The 22,043-nt window shown below is 38.6% G+C and overlaps 1 protein-coding gene and 1 long non-coding RNA gene across 7 annotated transcripts in view; one reads left to right on the forward strand and one right to left on the reverse strand.

Annotated features, from left to right (window-relative positions):
- Positions 1-22,043, forward strand: part of LOC114230252 (uncharacterized) — a 275,275-nt gene that overhangs the window by 137,731 nt on the left and 115,501 nt on the right. The gene's annotated exons all lie outside the window — the stretch shown is intronic.
- Positions 2,767-22,043, reverse strand: part of EFEMP1 (EGF containing fibulin extracellular matrix protein 1) — a 73,821-nt gene continuing 54,544 nt past the window's right edge. For 3 of the 4 annotated variants that reach the window (XM_054728174.1, XM_054728173.1, XM_008162109.3), the window contains one exon: positions 15,012-16,595. In XM_054728174.1, the coding sequence (XP_054584149.1) occupies positions 16,434-16,595 (162 nt within the window). In that variant the 3' untranslated portion in view covers positions 15,012-16,433. Of the gene's footprint in view, positions 2,785-6,920; positions 7,022-15,011; positions 16,596-22,043 lie in introns of those variants that run through there. The other variant, XM_054728172.1, reaches the window with a different exon arrangement.

Genomic DNA, 22,043 nt, shown 5'->3' on the forward strand with positions numbered 1-22,043 from the left:
CTTGGTAAAGTACTTTCCCTCATGTCTCAACTTGTTTAAAAAGTTTTTTAAATCATGTAAAATGTTGGCATTGGAATAAATCCCTAATTTTCATTCTAAGCTTCAGATTTATTATATTCTTCTTCCTTTCTGAAATGTTCTCCTTATACACAGCTGGTCTCAATTTAAGGAGGCTGTGCATTCTCGGACACCTGTCTAATGGATCAGTGTAAGGTGGATTATCTGTTTTTAACCCACTCAGGGTTGTCAGTGGAAACCACAGTATAAGGGGTAAGGGCATCCAGGAGTGAAGTATGCAATACTCTATGCAATATTATTACAGAGGCAGTGCTGAATGACAAAATGACTTGATGAAAAGAAGGGTCACTGGAAGTGTTTAATGTTATAATGTCTTCCTGAGCTGAAATTTCTTTAGGCAACATATTCCAGATAGAAGCTGCTGCAAATTTTTACCTTTAACTTTCAACTTCATTATTCTGTCCTCTTACTGTTTATAAAAAGCTACCTCTTACAGGGCTATTTGTTACCAGTCTTGAGTGTCACCACTATCAAGGACCCACCATTTTTAAGGTACTCTTCTGGGCGTTGAGTAAATATTTGCAAATGTTCTAAATGCCAGGACCTCTTGAGAACTTAAGAGGAATGTTGCTTAGGCAGGGCTAGGGGTAGGGCGGAATAATTTCTGGCTCTGCAGTTGTGCAGTGAATTTTGGAAGTCTGAGCTGAATGTCTTCAAAAAAATTTACCACATTTCTACTGCTTTAACTGTTACTGTGTTGGTGGCTGCATCTCCCTCAAACTGCCTGGAAATATTCTTTCATGTTGACACTTTGGAGAGCAAGAATTTTCCTCTTCTCTTTTGAGTTTTGATCTGTGTTTGAAAAGGGAATTATGGAAATGTCGGTCTGCAAAGGCATGACAAGGCAAGCCATCAACTTCACCATGAGGTCTCAGCAAGTTGCTTCATGTTTTCCATTTATAGCCACCTCTTCTCTGTCAGTTCTTTTGAAGCACCCATAAAACAAAACAGGCTCATTAAATATGAAGGGATAAGTGAAGTTGGCAGTTGCACCTATTCAAATAAGCTTTTTAAAAAAGATGTTCACACTCTAGAACAGTGATTGCGAACCTATGACACGTGTGTCAGCACTGACACGCGTAGCCATTTCTGATGACACGCAGCCGCTGAGGCGGCCGCATGCCGAGGATGAAACATTTGCTGCTCCTGAGGATGAAACATTTGCAAAATAATGTTTTTTTCCTTAAAGTGACACACTACCCGAGTTATGCTCAGTTTTTTGGCGAAGTTTGACACACCAAGCTCAAAAGGTTGCCCATCACTGCTCTAGAAGAAAGAACAGTCAGAAGATGAATGCCTCTTCATCAGTGGCTGCTCATGACCTTCCTTTTGGGGTGAGTGAGATCAGTCAGGGTCCAGAACATGTGGGCATTTTGCTGTAGATCTAGCACTAAATTGGTCACAGTGTTAATGTCACAGTGTAATGGCAGGATGGCTTCATCACTGTTATTTCATTCACCAAGTTTGTATATAAGGTTGAAGACTAACTGTCTCAGTGTTCCTTCCTAAACAATGAAGGGCATATTTTCATGACTCTTCCCACATAGACACGGGCTTGACTTAGTGTGGCATCTTGTTGACAGTCACAAATAATAGTTCTGGTCTATCCTATCTGTAGAATTTCTTCTCTTATGAATCATTTTCTGCAAATTTGGCTCCTTTTCTGAACCTATAGCATCCACATTTTAATGAGCTGGGGAGGATGCCAAGATACAAAAGAGATGTTTTTAACTCTCAAAATCTATAGTCAGTAAATGAGATAACATGTGATGGTGTTTAGTAAATCACTATGCAAATGTGAGGCAATTGAGTGGATCCTTGAAGATGGAAAAGTGTCTATGGTTTCTGGTTATGGAATAGTTTGCACAAAGGCATGGCAGTGTTTGTAACCAGTGGACACTCTTTTTGGTCTTTATTGTACTTGGTCTGAGCAATGTATTCCTCCTGTTATTTTTTTGACAACTTTTTTTCTAACCGTATCCCTAGGTTTCTATGACCAGGTACATACGGATGATGCCTGACCTGTGCCTCTAGCCAGGCTGCTCTCTTTAAGGTCAGACCTATATATCTAACTATCTGCTGTTCACTCTTACATACCCAATTCTAACTTAGGTACCTTAAGTCAGCATGTCTGAAACTGAACTCATTATCTTTCTTCCCAGTTCTGCAGCTTCATCAGTGTTTCTTAAATATTTTCACATGTTTTTATTGATTTTTAGAGAGAGAGGAAGGGAGAGGGAGAGAGAGAAAGAAACATCGATGAGAGAGAAACATCATCAATCCAACATTGATGGGCTGCCTCCTGGACACCCCCAGCTGTAGATGGAGCCTGAAATCCAGGCGTGTGCCCTGACCGAGAATTGAACTGATGACCTCCTGGTGAATGGGTTTACCCTCAAACACTGAGCCACTCCAGCGGGGCCTCGGTTTTCTTATCTCAGTGAATAATGTACATCTGGTTATTCAAGTCACAAACGTGGCATAATCTTTGATTCCTCCTTCTCTCTCTCCCTCCATATAATAAACCATCCATGCCTTTTATATTATAGTTTATTAATATCTCCTGAATCTGTACAGGTCTCTCCATTTTCATTACCACCTTCTTGGGCCATCACTCCATCATTTTTTGCTTGGATGATAGCAATAGCCACCTACCTTAATTCTTTCCTCCAGCTAATTCTTTCTTTACACTGTAGTCAAATGACTCTAAAACACAAATATGAGCATTGTGTTAATTCTTTTTTTAAAGTGCTCTAATAATTTGCCTTTGCCCTAAGGATAGTATCCAGATCCATAATTAAGTCTACTTGCCTTTCTTGTTTGGGCCCTGCTGACCTCTCTCATCTCATCTCTTGCCACCACCTCTCAAACTCCCTGAACTTCAGCATTCTGAAGTGCATTTGCAGTCCACCGATTCACCAGGTGAGTTTTCATATTTTTAGGATTTGGTGCATGCTATTCCCTATCTAGCACACTCTTTTCCCTCGCTCTTTCTGTGGTCTCATCTGGGAAATCACTGTTCATACTGTATACTAATAGTCTGTTTAATTGTCTATATCCCTTTAGGTCAGTCAATACTTCTTATACAGTCAGGAACATTTTAGATATTCAGTCGATTTTTTTTTATGTATGAGTTAGTGATAATGCATGAGGTATCTTTAAGGAATGACAGATAAACTAGTTTAACTGGAATTTAGGATATATGAAGGATAGGAGTGAAAGATATGAAAGAAAGATGGTTAGGTGTCAGGTTGGGTTCTCTGAATAAAAATTCTAAGATAAAGATTCTAGTGCAGAAAGTTAATTGGTGAATGCTCTTGAGGTCCTCTCTTGTAAGGGATTTAGGAAGGCAGGATGTGGCAGACAGAGAAGTTGGACTGAAATGAAGTTGCAGTGGGGCTCTCAGCTAATCCCACATGGCATACAGAAGCTATCATAACCCTACAAAGTTGTCCTGAATTGAGGCAATGGGGCTGGGACATTATACTATACCCACAGCAATCAGTTATTGGATGAGGGCTGCCTCTGGAGAGGGAGCAAAATTTGGGCCAAATAGCTTCTTTTAGCCAGAGCAATTTTTGGGGAGGAATTTAACTATGACCTGTTGGAAGCTAACTGTGGCATTTGGGGAATGAATACCCAAGGGGAATCTGGATGGCACACCACAGCATCTATGACAGTAGGCATACTTCATGTCAGATTGAGGAATTTATGATATCATTGAAGGTGTTTACATAGAGAAGTATTGTGATTCAGATATGTATTTAGGAAGATTAATCTGGCTGAGGTGTTTAGTTTGAATTGGAGGTAGAGAAACTGGCGATAGAGAGGACTGTGGGAAACTTTTGAAATAGTTCAGGTAAGGAAATAAAGACCTGAGCAAGGGTATTGGTAGTGGAAACGGAAAGGACAGGTGGTTGGTTGCAAGAGATATGACAACGCTAGAATTCGCAGGCCCTGGCCACTGATCAAATATGGGGAATATGAAAGAGGAAGGAGACTCAAAGGTTATCTCAGGGTTTTGAGCCTGGCTGAAATATAAGAATAGCAGTGTTGATAATAGAATTTTTAAAAGAATATAGGTTTGCTGGTAGATGTTAAATTTGCAAGATGGCAGCCACTCAAGTAGAAGTGACCTACAGATGACTGGAAAGTTTTCCAGGAGGGAAAATACACATAAATAAAGTTATATATTGATATGAGGTTGGTCCTGCAGCAGTATAAATATTAAGTGGATATACAAACAGTTAATGCTAAGAAAGGTCCTAGGAGAGAGAAATCACTGTGCCAAGAAGTCTTTATTTAAGAAGGGGATTTTGAGTGGGATCTATGTTTAGATGGAGGTGAGGGATCTATGTTTGGGAAGGAGAGATAGGGAGGGAGGAATGATGACATTCTAAGGGGCAATGCTTTGAGCACAGTCAGAGAAGTAGGAATACATACTCTATGTTCAGGGGACCATGAGAAGAACAATTTGGCTAGGAGAGAGGATTCATTGAAGGATTTTGGTTTTAAAAGTTGGGAAATTGATTGTGGAGGGATTTGAATGACAGGGTGAATGACAGGAAGGTTAGAGGAATTCAAGAGATTTCTGGTCTCTGTTTCTGAAGTTTGATTCTATCTACTGCCTGAATGTGTGTCTATGGCTCTGATGTAGAAGACCACTGGTCATTGGAATTCTTTTTCATAGAGATTGTATGACGACATTAAAGGAAAGTTCAGCCTGCATGTGTTTCTGAGGCTTTTATATTCACAGTTTTTGCTTAGGTTTCATGAGGCATGAGGAATCTGCAGCCTAATTGGTCAGCTGGTTTACAGGCTCACCCTGAAAAGTAAATATTGTGTATCTGCAAGTGGAAAGTCAGTATGTGCAATCTAGCTGCCTAGTCACACCTGCCCCAATGCTGTTGAAAGCTTTGACCACGGGCTATAAAACTGTCAAGAGCTGGGGCCCAAGCAAGCTTCCACATTACATACTAGTAGTTCATTATTGAAGCTATTGGGAAGATAACAGGGTATGCATTTACTTGCTGGGATCCCTGTTTCCTACAGAAGCATCTGGCAGAGCTAAATAGCTTTGTATTACATCATCTTCCATGTCTTGTTTTTTATTTGTACTCCATTTAGATTTATTTGACATCAAAGCTTGCCCACCTCTTCTAAATACTACACTCATAGGATATGAAAGGTATCTTGCTATCAATGCAATAACTTGAAAATGGAATCTTCAGATTGGTACTCAGACTGTTTAAAAACAAACAAACAAAAAACACACACAAATTACTGTGGTGTTTTTGAGCAGATGTTTCATTTCATCCTCCTCTAAAGTGATCATGGGTTGCTTTGAGACTAACCCACTGCCAATTTTTAACATTCACAGCATCAGTTACTTTCTATTTTTTTACATAATAATTACATCACAGAGAGTTTGAAACATCTCTTGGGAAAGGATTAGAACTCCTGCTGAAGTGACTTTAAAAACAAAAACAAAAAACAGGAGGAGGTGAATGATACGTGCTGAAGCTCCATGGTTGCTTTTGGAATTGCCTGCTAGATTTAGGACCAGTGATGGAGTATGCAATTGTTGATCTGTGAATAGTTACTTCTGTTAAGGTAAAGTGACCTAAACATGTCTGCAGCTTTCCACACAGTTAATTGCATGAGCTTTCACTGAACAGAAGAAAACATGTCAATTCTTGAACCATTAAAAAAAGCACCTGAGCACGTGATTAAGTTGCAACTGATATTCAGCAGTTTCACATTAATCTCTAAAAAGCAAACAAAGAAGTATTTACTCTTTTTAGCCATTGTTCAACTTTGCACAATTGATTTTGTTTTTTAGTCCATAGACATGTTTACAGCACTATAACTTAAAGTGTCCTTTAGATGTTTGGTCCAAAGTGGGTATGTTTCAGTGATCCAAAGAAGATCATAAGGGTTGTAAATTGTGTTTTCAGTGTTAATTAGAAATCTTAATTGCTTAATGCATTACTTACTCCACTTGGATCCTTCCTGAATTTAGTCTAATTTTTGCTGCTGCCTTAAACATTCCTACTATAAACTTTTCATTTCTGACATCATTGCTTTGGCTAGAGAGGAAGAAGAGTCAGATCCAGACCCCATGGTGTGATGTTAAGGGCGCTGAGAAGACTTCATTTTTTCCCAAATAAACTCTCATAAATAGTTTTTTATATTGAAGTATAATTGACATATAACATTATATTAGTTTCAGGTATGCAGCATAATGATTCCATGTTTGTACATATTGCAAAATGATCACCACAATAGGTCTAGTTAACATCCATCACTATACATAGTATTTTTTTTTCTTGTGATGAGAAATTTTAAGATCTACTCTCTTAGCAACTTGAAAATATGCAATAATATTTTATTAGTAATAATAGAAGCCCGGTGCACAAATTCGTGCACAGGTGGGGTCCCTCGGCCTGGCCAGTGATGGGGCCGATAGTGGCCGGCCAGCCAGGGGGAGGGACTGTGGGAGGTTGGCTGGCCGCAGGAGGTTGGCTGTGGGAGCACACTGACCACTAGGGGGCAACTCCTGCATTGAGTGTCTGCCCCCTGGTGGTCAGTGCACATCATAGCAATCAGTCAACTGGTCATAATGGTCACTTAGGCTTTTATATAGATTTCTTTAACAGACATCAAAGATCTTAATGTGATTTATTTACCCATGGTAACCAATAGCCTTATCCCTGGTAGATTTTTTTTATTTATTTAATGACATGTTTTTAAAAAGAAGCACAGATAAAATCAATGGACACATAATTAGTCACTGATGAGAAATTAGGTGATTAGGATATGGACTTTGGAGTCAAACTGACCTGGGTTACAAACCTGGCTCCACCACTTCCAATCTGTGTGACTAAGGGAGTCTATTTCTCAGAGTCTCAGTCTCTTCACCTTTCAGATGGAATGAAAATGCCTATGGCATAAAGTGAAATAATATTTGTAAAGCTCACCAAGTGTTCAGTACAGTATGAGGCCACAGAGCATGGAATATAATAGGGGCTTAATAAATGCTAGCTCTCATTATTATTATTTAAGTATCTAGGCATTAAAAATGCCTTTCTTGGAAAAGGCTACCATAAGCTATACTTTTAAGATGCTTGAAAGCATACCTTAGATTTTCAATGGAGGCAATAGTCTAAATTCCACTTCAGGAGATTAATGTGAACTGCCCAACACCTGAATTCTTGCTCCAGAACCTCACTTAACACATCCGAATCCAACATCCTCTTGCAGCTTTTGCCTCTTGCATCTACTGTTTGATGTCTGGCGCCTCTTGCCTCTGCTGCTATGGAAGCCAAAATATGGCCTCTCCCCCTGATTCTCTATCACCAGGAGGCTTGGCTTTGTTATGCCACCTCATCTATTCACGTGGACCCTCTGGATCCAGTTCTATGTTTTGGCTTTGCACTACTAGGTCAGCAATGATAGACCCATCCTATGGGCTGCATATAGGACACCAAGGTGTTAAAATTCTTAGTTAATGGATTTATACCAAAACACTACTGAATAAGCATTCACATAGAAGATTTGGTGACTCACTCCCAGATTTTGGATGCAGCCTCCAATTTTAGTTTAATGCCCATTTTGCTTAGGAAGCTTTAATATGGCCTGGCTATGTTTACCTATCATGTTTTCAAATCTCCTATGGATTCCTTGAATTTGTTTTGAATTTTTTGAAGAAAGAACTTCTTATTCTGATATGAAACTCATTGTAGAAAAAAGTAAATTATAAACATAGGAAAATATAGAAAAAAGAGAATACACTGTTCTTTTAATCCTATCCTAGAAATAACCACATTTAACATTTGGAGTACTTTTTTGTTTCTGTGCATATATTTATGTAATTGATATAGCTCCTCCTGCATTTTCTGCTTAACACATAAACAGTCCCTAATCCATAAAAATTCTCTTTATAAACATTTTAATCACTGCATAATATTCTATTATATAGATGTGCCATAGTTTAAGTTATTGTACATTTCAACTGTTTTTATTGGTTTGGTTATTAGAAATAACACTAAAGTAATCATAGTTGTGCATAAACATTTTCCTTATAAATTTAAAACCCAATTCTAATACCCTTTTATTTTGAGTAAAACAATAGGTTTTTTTCCTTTCTGTCATCCTTGGACAAGGAGTAAACAATAGGCTGAGGCAGCTGTAGACACTTTAATATCTATTGAATGAATAAATAAGTGTTTTTTAAAAAAGATGTGCCCTCATTAAAAGTGAATACATGGAAGTGAAACAGTAAGGATTCTACTTACCCTTGAATACAATAAATACATTAAAGAGAAGGAATATAGAAAAATATAAGTGAAACTAAAAATAAATCTAGGAATTAGAAAACTGTTATCTTCTGTAGTGGAGTACTTCCATTCCCAGAATAAAGAATATATTAATTTCCTAGCTTCCCCATGGAGACAGAGACTGCTGGGTAGTGACCAAACCTGTTTGCTCTTCTTCCTGGACACACAGCTAGACTATGTTTCTGAGCCTCCCTCACAAACGTGGCCAATGGAAGATGAGCAGAGTGATGTAAACCACTCCAGGCCTGCCCCATAAAAAGTTCTCATGTTCTATCTGCCATTGATCCACTTCTTAATGTAGTTGAGCACAGTGACCTTGAAAGCCATCTATTGAAGATGGTAGAGCCCCTAAATGCTAGAAGCTGGATTCCTGAATCTGTGCTTAGAAACAGTTGCCTATTGGGTTATGGGAGACAAAAACCAGGGTCATTTCTGACATGTCCTCCCTCACTCTCTACATCCAATCCATCCTTAAGTTCTTTATTTTGTCTTCCATATATATATTGAATCTGTTCCTTTCTCTTCATACTTTCCACCAACACTTTTGTCCAAATTGACATATCATCTTTCTCTGGGCTGCTGGCATAGCCTTCGAACATGCACCCATTCTATTAAAAACTTGTTTTTCCTCTTCTATGTACTCTAGTTATGGATGCTGTGGGACGTATTATATTGTGATAAGACCCCTGGCCTTGAACCTTTGTGCATGCTGTCAGGTAAGGCAACGCTAAGGGTGGTAGGAATATTTGTAGAAGCTGTTCCTATACCAGACAGGAACTAAAATTAACCATAAGTAGAAGTGGCTGTGAATTGCATAGATATATCCCATTAAACCCAAACTAAGTACCTTCTTAAGTCAACTTCCCTGTGCTGGATTTCCAAAAGTACTGTGACCACTCCAGTGCTATCCAGTGTAAGTGTGATATGACAAAGGGTTAGGGGCAAGGAGGGACCTAAGAGGAAAGACTGATTTTAAACAATTATGCAAATTTTACAAAAATAATATGACCATGTGACACATTATTGGGGTCTCTTCAGGGCCTTGGAAGCAACTGTTACAAGGGAAGGGCCTTGAAGCTTGAGCTTCATTAGCTTCTCTGAAAATTCACCTTTGAAGGGCAACTAATTTTATATAAGACTCTCTAGTTGGATTTGTTCTAGAATTAGATAGGCTCCTAGTATTAACTGTAAGATGCTACTTTACGTATTATTTAATGTGTCTTTGTATTTAATTCAGAATCATGTGTCTTGGACATGGTTGGTACCTGATTTGCTACGTGAGTGATACTCAGAGGAGAAACTAGACTAGAAAAAGGGCAAGATAGAGGACGAGAGGGAAAAAGGTGGAGAACCAATCGGAAAAAGGTGAAGGAAGAGGCTCACGTGGTATGAAGCCATCAGGCCAGTTACTCCAGCTTCAGGTGTCAGACTCATCAAAAAGTGCACTGACCTCAGTCAGCAGATGTTGATGCCTGCCACACATCCCATCAGCCTCTTGGGTTTATTGGGGGCTGCAGTAGAAACTTCTAGCTCACTGACAGCATCCCACCTCAAGCCTCTGTCTCTCTTCCCTCTATGCCTGAAGACTTTCTTTAGTGCCAGAGAGCTTGCCCCCTGCAGGCAGTTACAAAGGGGGTGTAGCATTAATGTCCCTGGGGCAATCATCACCACTAGGATGGAAGTTGGCAGATAAATGGATAAGCCTAGGCAGCTTCTAATGGGATACTGTTGAGGTGAGTTCCACACAATTTCCCAGAGGATTCCCAGAGAAACTGAGTGCTAGTTGCCCATAGAAGTGACCAATACATTAACTCACTCATTTATTGGCATCTCTCCCTTTCCTGACTCATTTTCCTCACTTCCTCTCCTGTTCTTCCTAAGTTAACCTCTCAAACTACCCACACTCAATTCTTGTTTCAGGGTCCGCTTTGGAGGCAACACAAACCAAGACACTTGGTTTAAGTAAGTAATTTGCCATTTAAAGGACCATAATCTAAATATTAAAATACAAAAACATGAAATACAGATTTTAAACAAAATAAATAATTTGGAGATACCCCAAAAATGAAACAAAATATTTTTTGTGTGCTATATGCATCTGTTTAAAAATAATGTTGAGGTTCTGAAAAAAAGTAATTTAGTTTCTATGTCTATGGGAAGATAAAAAAGAATGAATTATTGCATTCAGGTCTTTAACATTCTCTTGCATTTATATTCCAACTCTGGCTTATTAAAGGGCTCTGTGCTCCATTAACATATACATGTGCTTACAATATAAACAGCTTAACTAGACATCTGTGTTGACGGCATATAAGAGGTAGTTAACTTTTTGCCTTGTTTCTGTGCAATGATCCTGATATTTTAATCTGCTGGCCAGATTGTGTTTTTGGTACCAGATGTGTCATAGTTTGGGTTTGTATTTTGCAGGTGCTCCCCCCAGCTGGGAAGATGGAAATTTGCCATCTTTTTGAGATGATGATTCAGGATAGAAATATAAGTGTGTTAAAAAAATAATTCGACATATCAATGAAGGGCTTTGTCCCTTGTGGGCTTCTTATGCAAAACATATGAGCAGACTAGCAGCTAGTCTATATTTTAAAAGAAGACTTAGAAAGTTAAAAACTTTCATGGATATTCAAAACATAAGCAACTGCTTAGCGTTATGGAAACAAGATACAACAATAAACTTTTATTTGTGAAGCTTCCCCCAAATAATAATTCCACTGGGCCGTGTTCAGGTGGTATTTCCGTCATTTGGATTCACTAAAACATCTTTTTGTAGAGGCAGAGTAGGAGAGATGACTACATTTATTAGATACGGGAATTGGTTTCTAGCTGATTTCTAAGTCACATTAAAAAAAAATCCCTACCTATTTTTGCTATTTTCACTTAAACGTGTTGTGAAAGAGCTAACAGCCCCATTGAGAACTGAGATGTTAATAAAATATATCTTATCTTATTCCAGGCCTCTAGAGCAAGAATTCTTTAGGTGGTGATGTTCATTGGTTGCCCCTTCAAAAACCATCTGATGAATATTAACCAGTGTCAAGGAATGTCAGTAATCTTTACATTAACCCCTTACCTTACACAAATACTGGAAGGAAGGACTCTGTAAGCCCTTTGGTCCAGCTTCTGAACCAGGAGTTATCCCCACTCCATCTTCACCACTGTGACTCCCACATTTCCCCCATGCCAACAGTTCCACTTGGATCTTTAGTGATAAGCTTTTTTTTTTTTTTTTTCTTTTGGAAATTGCTGTCCTCTCAAGTATAGTAAGGTCTATATGACTGGTTCTTGAGTTTCAGTTTCTACAGTTCAGGAGTATTTTGTATAACACAATTACTTCTGTGCTCTGGAGTTTTTAAAGAGAAAAAATTAGCTAAAGTTTAAGAGAGTAAATCAGAATCAGGTTGGTATCTGTGTTATTTCAACTTCGCTGCATGTAAGTAACAGCAGCGATGGCAACTGGTCATGGCAACCAGCAAGACTGATCCATGACTTGGGGTGGACACTGTGCAGGAAGAAGCTTGGAAGGAAAGGATGGCTTGCTGATATTGAAATCTGGAGTATGGATGATGAAGAGCCCTAATCTAAGTCATAAGACCTGCATTCTAGGCACAGTGTTTTTGCTCAACAAACTGTACCCTTGAGCAAGTCTTAAAAATAAGATGGTTTTGGAATTCTGTTATTATTTTTAAAAAAGTGTATGTAGTAAGTGATTTTATGCTTGGAGGGAATGGAGGTTGCAAGTGGTCAAGTAAACTAGTTGGGAGGGAAATTTGGCAGTGGAAGGAAAGTTTTCTCTGTTTGAGAAGTCCTGACAACCAAGAAAGCTTTCTTGAGGTAGGAACCAAGATGGCGGCATAGTTAAACAACTAATCTGCTGCCTCACACAACAATTTCAAAAATACAACTAAAAGACAAAAACGTCTACCACCCAAAACCACGGGAAAGCTGGCTGAGTGGAAGATTTACAACTAAGAAGAGAAAGAAGCACAATCGCTGAAAAGCTGAGGTACGGAGGCACGCGAATCGGGCCGGCGGCGGGCGGCTGGGTGCGCGGCTTTTCTTCAACCCGCAGGGAGACAAGCTCCCGATCACTCTGAAATCCAGTTTCTGGAGACACTCGGGGGACCCAGGCACCTACGGGGAGAAGCTGGACTCTCGGCCATCGGGTCGGAAAGTGAGAGTGACTTTTGCAGTGGTGCGCCCAGCAATCATTGTTTACTGCGCTGGAGCGCGGGGCGCAGGGACTTGGAAACGTGGAAAGGCAGAGACGGCTGAAGGCAGCCATCGCTGTTGGCCACGCCCCAGCCTAGTGACGCCCTGAGACCCCGCCCAGCCCTGAGGCCCCGCCCTGAGGCCCCGCCCCGCACATTCTACAAACCCGCCCCGGCTCCACACAGCGGCTTTTGCATATAAATGGCCTGTTCTGGAGCAGCTTAACCAACTGCAGCTCCAGTCAGACTGCTCCAAAACCGCCCAAGCAAAGGAGGAGAAAACTAGCCCTTGCTGTAGCTCCTGCTGGGGGACACACAGTACACAAGGGTACACCAAGAGTGTCCACCTCAAGTAACTGGGAGGCTGACCCGTTGAACCAATAGGACACCTAGTACACAAAACTACCCTACCAACTCAGGGAAGCAGAGAATATGAGAAGGCAAGGAAACAGATCACAAACCAAAGAAATGGAGGAGAACAAGCGACTGGACATAGAGTTCAAAACCACGGTTATAAGGTTTTTCAAGAATTTCATGGAAAAGGCCGATAAATTCAATGAGGTCCAACTAGAAATTAAACATACACTGACTGAGATAAAAAATATTATACAGAGACCCAAAAGCAGACTAGAGGATTGCAAGAATCAACTCAAAGATTTGGAATACAAAGAGGCCAAGGACACTCTTCCAGAGAAGCATGAAGAGAAGAGAATTCAGAAAGTTGAAGATAGTGTAAGAAGCCTCTGGGACAACTTCAAGCGAACCAACATCAGAATTATGGGGGTACCAGAAGAAGAGAGAGAGCAAGATGCTGAAAACCTATTTGAAGAAATAATGAACGAAAACTTCCCCCACCTGATGAAAGAAATAGACTTACAAGTCCAGGAAGCGCACAGAACCCCAAACAAAAGGAATCCAAAGAGGACCACACCAAGACACATCATAATTAAAATGCCAAGAGCAAAAGACAAAGAGAGAATCTTACAAGCAGCAAGAGAAAAACAGTTAGTTACCTACAAGGGAGCTCCCATACGATTATCAGCTAATTTCTCAACAGAAACCATGCAGGCCAGACGGGAGTGGCAAGAAATATTCAAAGTGATGAATAGCAGGAACCTACAACCAAGACTACTCTACCCAGCAAAGTTATCATTCAGAATTGAAGGGCAGATAAAGAGCTTCACAGATAAGAAAAAGCTAAAGGAGTTCATCACCACCAAACCAGCATTATATGAAATGCTGAAAGGTATTCTTTAAAAAGAGGAAAAAGAAGGAGAAAGATAAAAATTATGAACAACAAATACATATCTATCAACAAGTGAATCTAAAAGTCAAGTGAATTAAAAATCTGAGGAACAGAATAAACTGGTGAACTTAATAGAATCAGGCATAGAATGGGAGTGGATTGATAATTCTCAGGGGGAAAGGGGTGTATGTGTGGGGAGTATGGAAAGAGACTCGACAAAAATCATACACCTATGGATAAGGACAGCGGGGGGAGGGAGGTAAGGGATGAGGGGGGGGGGTAGGAACTGGGTGGTGGGGAGATATGTGGGGAAAAAGGAGAAACAATTGTAATCTGAACAATAAAGATTCATTAAAAAAAAAAAAAAGAAAAAAAAAAAAAAGAAAGCTTTCTTAACCATTATCAGAAAATAACTTTGTCCAGTCAGAAAGCATGGAAGTCTCAGAGCCCAGGAGTTATAGATAAGATCTTGCCTTCTTGTTTAAAAGTAAAAAATCTTAAGAAGGCTTTAGGCTTAAAAACAAAACTTTTACCATTCCTAACTCTGACTTGAGAAATGTGTCCATATGTAGAAAAACCACTATATTGTTTAAAAATGGAAGAATTTAGATGAAGCCATAATTTATTTGGACTGCAGGTAATCATGTGAACAGGGTGACAGGAACACCCTCAATAGTTCTGCTGTGTTGTGGCTGGTTGTTAACTCTACCGCCTTGTCTCAGCCTTGTTTAGACCTGTTCTCACCATTGTTTCTATGCCCCTTCAACCTTTAAAAGCCCTTCCCCTGCTCTACTCACACAAGAAGTTTGTTTTTTGCCTTGGTCTCTTGGTGATTTCTTTTTGACAATTACTGCACAATTAGTCAACTTTTAAGAAATGTTTGTTTCAATGTCAAGGTTGACTGGTATCAGAGTTTATTCATATGTATTTGGAAATTGGATGCAAGAGAAAATTGGCTGCACATCTTTTTGTGGCATGATTTTAATGGTCTTTTTGTTTATTCATCTCCTAGATTATTAATTTTAAAAAATTAAATGGTTGTTTTTGCTCTGACAGCTATAACTAATTTTCCCCCAGACATAAAAATTACATTGGTTACATTAAAAAAAAAAACCTCCAAAGATTGGGTGATCCTCTAAAAGAATATTTGTTTTTATTTAAAACTATGATACATCAAAGTGAAGCAGTTACATTTTAAACAAATAAGACATAAAAATTTTTCACAGAACTGGGAGGGAGGGTAATTTGCTTTAGTTTACTGTCACTCTGGAGGCCAAGAATAAGAACATCACCATTTTCTTTGTGAGCATCAAATATAAAGTTGAAAAATTTTAGTTATGTTAGTAAAATTTTAGGGTTTACATTTTATTCAGAAATTAAAACTTCTTCAGTAAAATAACTTTTCTTCATTTTGCTCTACATCTTGAGGAATTCCTGAATTCAGGAATGTTATTATATTTACTGTGTGTTATGGAATGAATGTTTGTGTCCTCTCGAAATTCTTATGTTGAAATCCTAACTCCCAATGTAATGATATTAGGAGGTGGGGTATTTGGGAGGTTATTAGGTCATGAGGGTGAAAGCTTCATTAATGGAATTAGTGCTCTTATAAAAAGGACCCCAGAGAGCTCTCCCTCTCTCTTTCTACCAGGATAGGTTATGAGTCTTCAACCTAGAAGAGGCATTCCACCAGAACCTGAACATGCAGGCACCCTAATCTTGAGCTGCCAGCCTCCAGACTGTGAGAAATAAATGCTGTTGTTTACCAGCCACCCAGTCTATAATTTGTCCTAGCAGCTCAAACTAAGATACCGTATTTGTGTCTTCATGTCAACTCCAATGTGACTTAGAAAGAATTTGTTTTCTTATCTCCTCCCTGTAGATTTCTCAATATAATAATTTTCTAGGGAATACCTTATTTATTTTGGGATTTTTGCTTACTGGTGTTGTTGTGTTTTTTTTTTTTTTTACATTCATAATAAAAAGTTTCTGACAAAATTAAAAATATCCTACAATAATAATTTATTACTATGTAATAAATAGCCATGTTAAGACTGATTATGAAAATAAACACAAATGTGGTAGATCCTCATTTTCTAAAGAAATATATCTTTATTGACTTTTTCCATTTTCTTACAAAGCAGTTATAAAAAACCTCATTCATGCTATTCAATGTTATGATGGCTGCCTCCTTATGAGACTGTCAGTGGAGCTGTAGTAAGTTTCCTTAAGCACCACAGAAGATGATCTTTGCTTGGTCCCACTTTTATAAAACAGAATCCAAGTTTCACCAGATAAAGTATGCTTAGCTCTCTTGCAGAAGACCACTTTAGTGGATTAATGTCTAATTTACATACAGTAATAAAGACAAACTTTGAATCTTTACAGATTAAATGCCCACTTTATACCATGGTGTAATTGTTTGAATTATTGGTGAGTGTACAGTATATAGATGTAGATGTACTAGATATATCTATAAATAAAATAGTGCTTTAAGGTAACAATATTCTTTGGCTGATTTAAATGCCTCAAGTGAACTCTTTTAAAAGACTAAAATGCAAATGGCCCCACAATTATTGTCAATCTTAACACTGAGCTTGTGCGGAAGGTTCCTATACTGCTGACTGTCAGCATCTCCAGATCCACGATATATTCTCTTGGTCCTGATAGCGACTTCACCAGCACAAGCATTGCACTTACAGGACTTGTTTGCTAAAATAAAAGAAAAAAAGAGGAAGGGAGAAAATAATTTTTCTTGAATTGAAGTTTTTATTCTTTTGGGAGTATACCTCGTAAAAGAATTAGGGGAAGCATTTTAAGGGTGGGATAAAAGTCATTCCTTAGTCTTTTCTTGGTTCCAATCCTTCTTGGGCCTTATCCTTTGTCCACACATCAATTCCAAGGAAGGAGCCTGCTTTTTTCTATGTTTTCTATTTGCCCTCTATGTTAATATTCTCTTCACTTTTATTGAGTATTTCAGTCTTTATACAGACTGGAGTTCAGGTGAGAATCCAATAATTTTGCAAAAAGATAAATATCACATGATCTCACTCATATGTGGGACATAATGATCTACATAACTTGATGAACAAGACTAGATCAAGAGACAAATGGCAGGGAGGGGAGGGGGTTAGAGAGCAACCAAAGGACTTGTATGCATGCCTATTAGCATAACCAATGGACATAGTGGAAATGGCTGGAGTGCGGGGGGGGGGAGGGCGGTTCAAGTGGGGGAAAAAGGAGACATATGTAAAACTTTAGACAATAAATAAATAATACAATAATAAATAAAAATATATATTTTTTATTGATGTCAGAGAGGAAGGAAGAGGGAGAGATAGAAGCATCAATGATGAGAAAGAATCATTGATTGGCTGCCTCCTGCACACTCCACACAGGGGCTTGAGCCCGCAACCTGGGCATGTGCCCCTACTGGGAACTGAACCATGACCTCCTGGTTCACAGGTCAACGCTCAACCACTGAGTCACGCCGGCTGGGTGAGAATCTGATGATTTTTGAACTGGTGAAAAAGTTGTCATCTTTCATTTCTCAAAATTTACATTCCAGTAGATGAAGAGACATGTAAATAGTAATTTCAATAGAATGTGGCAAATGCTAATTTATATGCAGAAATGCAAGGCATGTATGAAGAGGGACCCTCAAGAACCAAGGGGAGACTTTTGAATGACTGAGGAGAGTCACCCAGAATAAATGGAAGTTTTGTAAAGAAGTATATTCAGAAGAAGATGCAATTTCATTTTGATAAAGAATGTGATGGGTGCTGAAGAGTAGAGGGAGATGAAGCTGGAGGGGCAGGTAAATGTGTGAATCTGAACACCAAGAGGAGGGCAGGGTTAGAGACAGTGGATTAAGATTTAGCAGTCACTTCACTGAGTGTATTAAACCAAGGGAGATAATATATCTGTGATAAAACTGGCTCTGACAGAGGCCAACATTTAAGGAGTGGGCAGAGGAGAAGCATTGAAGAAAGCTGTGAAGAAATAGATGATTGAGTGGAAAACAAATGAGTGGCCAGCAGTGTCTAATTGAGCAGGAGAGGCTGAGGGTGACTGGAACGGAAAAATGTAGCCCTGGAGTTAGCAGTATGGATGTTGGTGTTGGCTTTTTTCCTGAGAAATTTTAGCAGGGTAGTGGGAACAGACAATAGATATGTGAGGATAGGAAGTGAGAAAGCAGAGACCGTAATTGCAGACTGAGCTTTAAGAACCTTGGCCAGGAAGCGGGGAGAGAGAGAGGCAACTGAAAATGATGGGTATAAGGATTTAAAGAGTGTGGGGACATTTGAAATCAAGAGCCGAAGAGAAGAAATAAAGGAAAATATTAGGATTGTTGAGGACCCATCTGAAGTTAAAGACTTATGGTATTACCAATCTGTGCTGACAAGCTGGGTATAAAAATAGATGTGGATTATGGGACTGATCCAGGTTGCTGGTCAGGAAGTTGAGGTGTTGGTGACAGAGTACTTCAAGGGTCCACCAAATAGTTGATAGACTGGAAGAAAGTGGAGGGCGAGGGGTCAGGGGACTAGCATCACTTTGGGTATGAAGAGAAGATAGAGTGGGAATGAGGGCATGAGAGAGGAGTCAGTCATTAAGTGTGTCACTGGAGACTACGATTCTGATATGAAACTGTTCTGAATGATAACTAAGTCCAGCGTGTGACCATGGGATTGGTGGCAGAGTGGCATGAAGCCAAACGTCATGGGGGATAAGATGGCTAAGATACTGATTATGATAGTGTCCAAATCATATCATATGATTATGATAGTGTCCAAATCAAGTTACAGAAAGGAAACTCTTCATAATCTAGCCTCTCCTTATCCCAGGTTCTCTTCTTTTCTAAGTGATTTCACCCATTCTTTACACATTCTCCACGAGTTATTGAATCCGTAGCCATGCGTTCAATTATCATGTATTTGTCAGTGACTTGAAAGTTTGTACTTTGAATTCTAATTCCACATACCCAACACTCTACTCATCTATACTTGGATGCCTCATGAGGGCCAGGACTCCATATGTCCAAACTGAACTCCTCACCTTCCTCTCTACACTGGCTCCTTCTTCCCTATGTTAGTAAATGGCATCACCATATACTGCTGCTCACAACAAAAACTTGGAGGTTATCCTTGCTGCTGCCTTCTCTTCCATCTCTCAATAGCAAATGGGTTAACAAGTCATGTAGTTCTTCCTACATCTTCATAAGTCTCTCTCTCTTTTTTTTTTTTTGACTCACTGCTACAAACCTAGTCTCCCATCTCTTGAACTACTTACTGGTTTCTCCATTTCCATTCTTGCTTTACTACAATCTAGGTTCTACAGTATAGCCACAACCTTTTAAACATGAAAACTTGATAGTGATGCCTTTTCTTAAAACCCTTACTATGGTCTGTAAAGCATTGTGTGGTTTAGGCCTTGTTCATCTCTCCAGGCTCCTCTCAAGCCACTCTGCCTATAGTACTTAGAATTCCAGACCAACTGGTTTTCTTTTTATTCCTTCCATTTGCTGGTCTCTAATTTCTAGTCTTCAGTTTAAATCAACTTCTGCTGAGAGGCTCACAGACCACTCCTGTCTTAGGTAGGGGTTGACTTGTTATGCATTTATGAGCAACTTGCAATGCTTAGTTGTAACATTCAGCAAACTTGTTTGACATATTGACTACAAGCTCCACTGGAGCAGGAATTGGCTTAGTTTTATTCACTGTTGTGTCTCTGGACCTAACATGGTGCTTGCCCCTTGTAGGTAACAGTATATCTTGAAAGCACTGATTGAATTAAACTCACTTAAAAGTATTTTTTGGGCACCTGTAATTGTGCCAGGTACCATTCTATGTGCTGTGCATAGAAGAGTGGACAGCTAAAGTCTTGCTCTCATTATACTCACAGTCTAGTGGGTGACATAGACAAATGTTGATAGGGCAATGAAGAAAAATAAAGCTCGAGAAAAGGAGGATAGATCTATTGGGTGGGGTGAGAGGAGGATGGTATTCTACCTCCAACTCATGTAGTACTTCTTTACAATATGTCCCTTTTTCTAGGGGAGAAGGTTTTCTCAATATTCTCCCAAAAGGAATATAAATAAAATCTTGTTTACTACAGTCCCTTTCAAGATTCAGGTCCAGTCTTGTGACTATCAAGAAACATTATTTGACTATTCCAGCCCACATTAATTTTTAAATTACATTATTTGTATTCCAGATTACAAATAATGTAATTTGATGTATTGGACCACAGATTTAAATTCACACTTTCCTCTTCTTTTTTTTTTTTTTATAGATGTTAACTTTTACCACATGTTTAAAGCTCTTTGAAATAAGGAACTATGTATTACATGCACCTAGCATGGAGCTGAGCAAAAAGTAGATGCTTAATTAAGGTCTGCTAATTGATTATTATACATTAAATGCACTCCTCACAAGTGAAATTTCAGTGGAGAAATTTTATAGGATTTTGATCCAAATACTTTTTGAATTATGTGATAAGAAATAGTCTTGAAATGTCTTTTTATTTTCAATAGTTTTTTGTTTCAAATAATTTAATACTATTTAACTCTAGGATTATAAAAATTGATATGTTTTAGATCATTCATGAGAAAAAAGGATTTTACTTGGAAAAAACACTAAGTATATTTGAAAACATCAAGTCGATAAATGCACTGATAGGAATCATAAAACTTTTAAAGGACCATGTTTATTGCAAGGAAAAAACATGCTGAAACTTTACTTCACTGTTTGTTGATTCTGCTAGGAAATTTTATTTTCTTAAATTATAGCTGAAGAGTTCAAAATGGGAAATTATTTTTAAAGAAGATTTTTAGATGAACCTATTTTATTGCCATGGATTACAAATAATGTAATTTGTTTGGGCTAGAATTATTAAATTGGTATTATCTGGACTGTATGAAATTCATTTAGAGTAAACTTACATTATCTACTCTATCTCAAATTTAAAACATCAAATGTTACAGAAATTTATTCTTAGCTATGAAAAAAAAGAATAGTAATATATTGTATTTTGGGTTTGTTTTTTCTCTTCAGAAGTTGGTCATGAGAAATTAATCATTTCTAATTTACTGGCAAAGAAACAGAATCACATAATTCTGGAACTGGAAGGAAACTTAATATAGCAAAGAACAGCATAAACGTGTAAACATTAAAAATCTGTAAACTTTACCACAAGGATGAATTTCCCAATTTACTTTTCATATTCTCAGACTGAAATATTGACTTTAAAATTTGATTAAAAATGAAGAGTGCCCAAAGGAGTTTTGAGAAAATTGTAACTGGATGAATAACATCCTTAGTGTGAAACAGTTACCGTAACCCTGTAAACTGCTTGGTGGGGTGCCATCATTTTCACATGCAGTGGTGAACCGTATTTAAAGTATGGCAGACTTTTAACCTAAAATGAACTTGCTGAGATTTTGCAGGGGTGGGTGGGGAGGTGTTGGAAGGCTGAAGTCAGGGAGATCTACTTGGAATCTATTGGAGGGATTGAGGAGGTGCTAAGAGCAAGTTCAAAGGAAGAGAGGCAGGGGCATGGGGAAGCAAAAATATCCCAGAAGACACTGAAAAAAGAAATGGCAAAACTCAGAGAAAGATTTCAGACAGGCAACGGAAAAAAAAAAAAAAGGGAAAACACAATGGTGACCTCAAATTGTCTGCCTGGAGGTTTGCAACAGTGGTACAATTATTGCCCTAGCTGATTTGGCTCAGTGGATAGAGCATTGGCCTGCGGACTGAAGGGTCCTGGGTTCGATTCTCTTTCATCATTGATGTTTCTATCTCTCTCTCTCTCCCTCTCCTTCCTCTCTGAAAGAAAAAAAAATATTTTAAAAAAGAGAGAGGTACAACTATTGACACATATGTTGCAGGGGGTTGGAATCACTTCTTTGAGATTCCAGGTTTTAGTTTTATAAAAATGTAAATACTCCTGTAACAATAAGAAATTCCTGTTTTTTTGAAAAGCCCTCCAGGAATTATTTTTTCTAGGTACAATTAAATAACTCACTAATTTTTGGTATCTTTTTGGAGCGTGTGTGTGTGTGTGTGTGTGTGTGTAGGCTTGTGTTTTGGTGGTCACACACAACTCCATTAGAGTCTACAACTTGTTATCTGAATGACTTTAGAGAAACTCCTTAAT

This window comes from Eptesicus fuscus, chromosome 16 (assembly GCF_027574615.1).
Source record: "Eptesicus fuscus isolate TK198812 chromosome 16, DD_ASM_mEF_20220401, whole genome shotgun sequence".
Taxonomy (NCBI): Eukaryota; Metazoa; Chordata; class Mammalia; order Chiroptera; family Vespertilionidae; genus Eptesicus; species Eptesicus fuscus.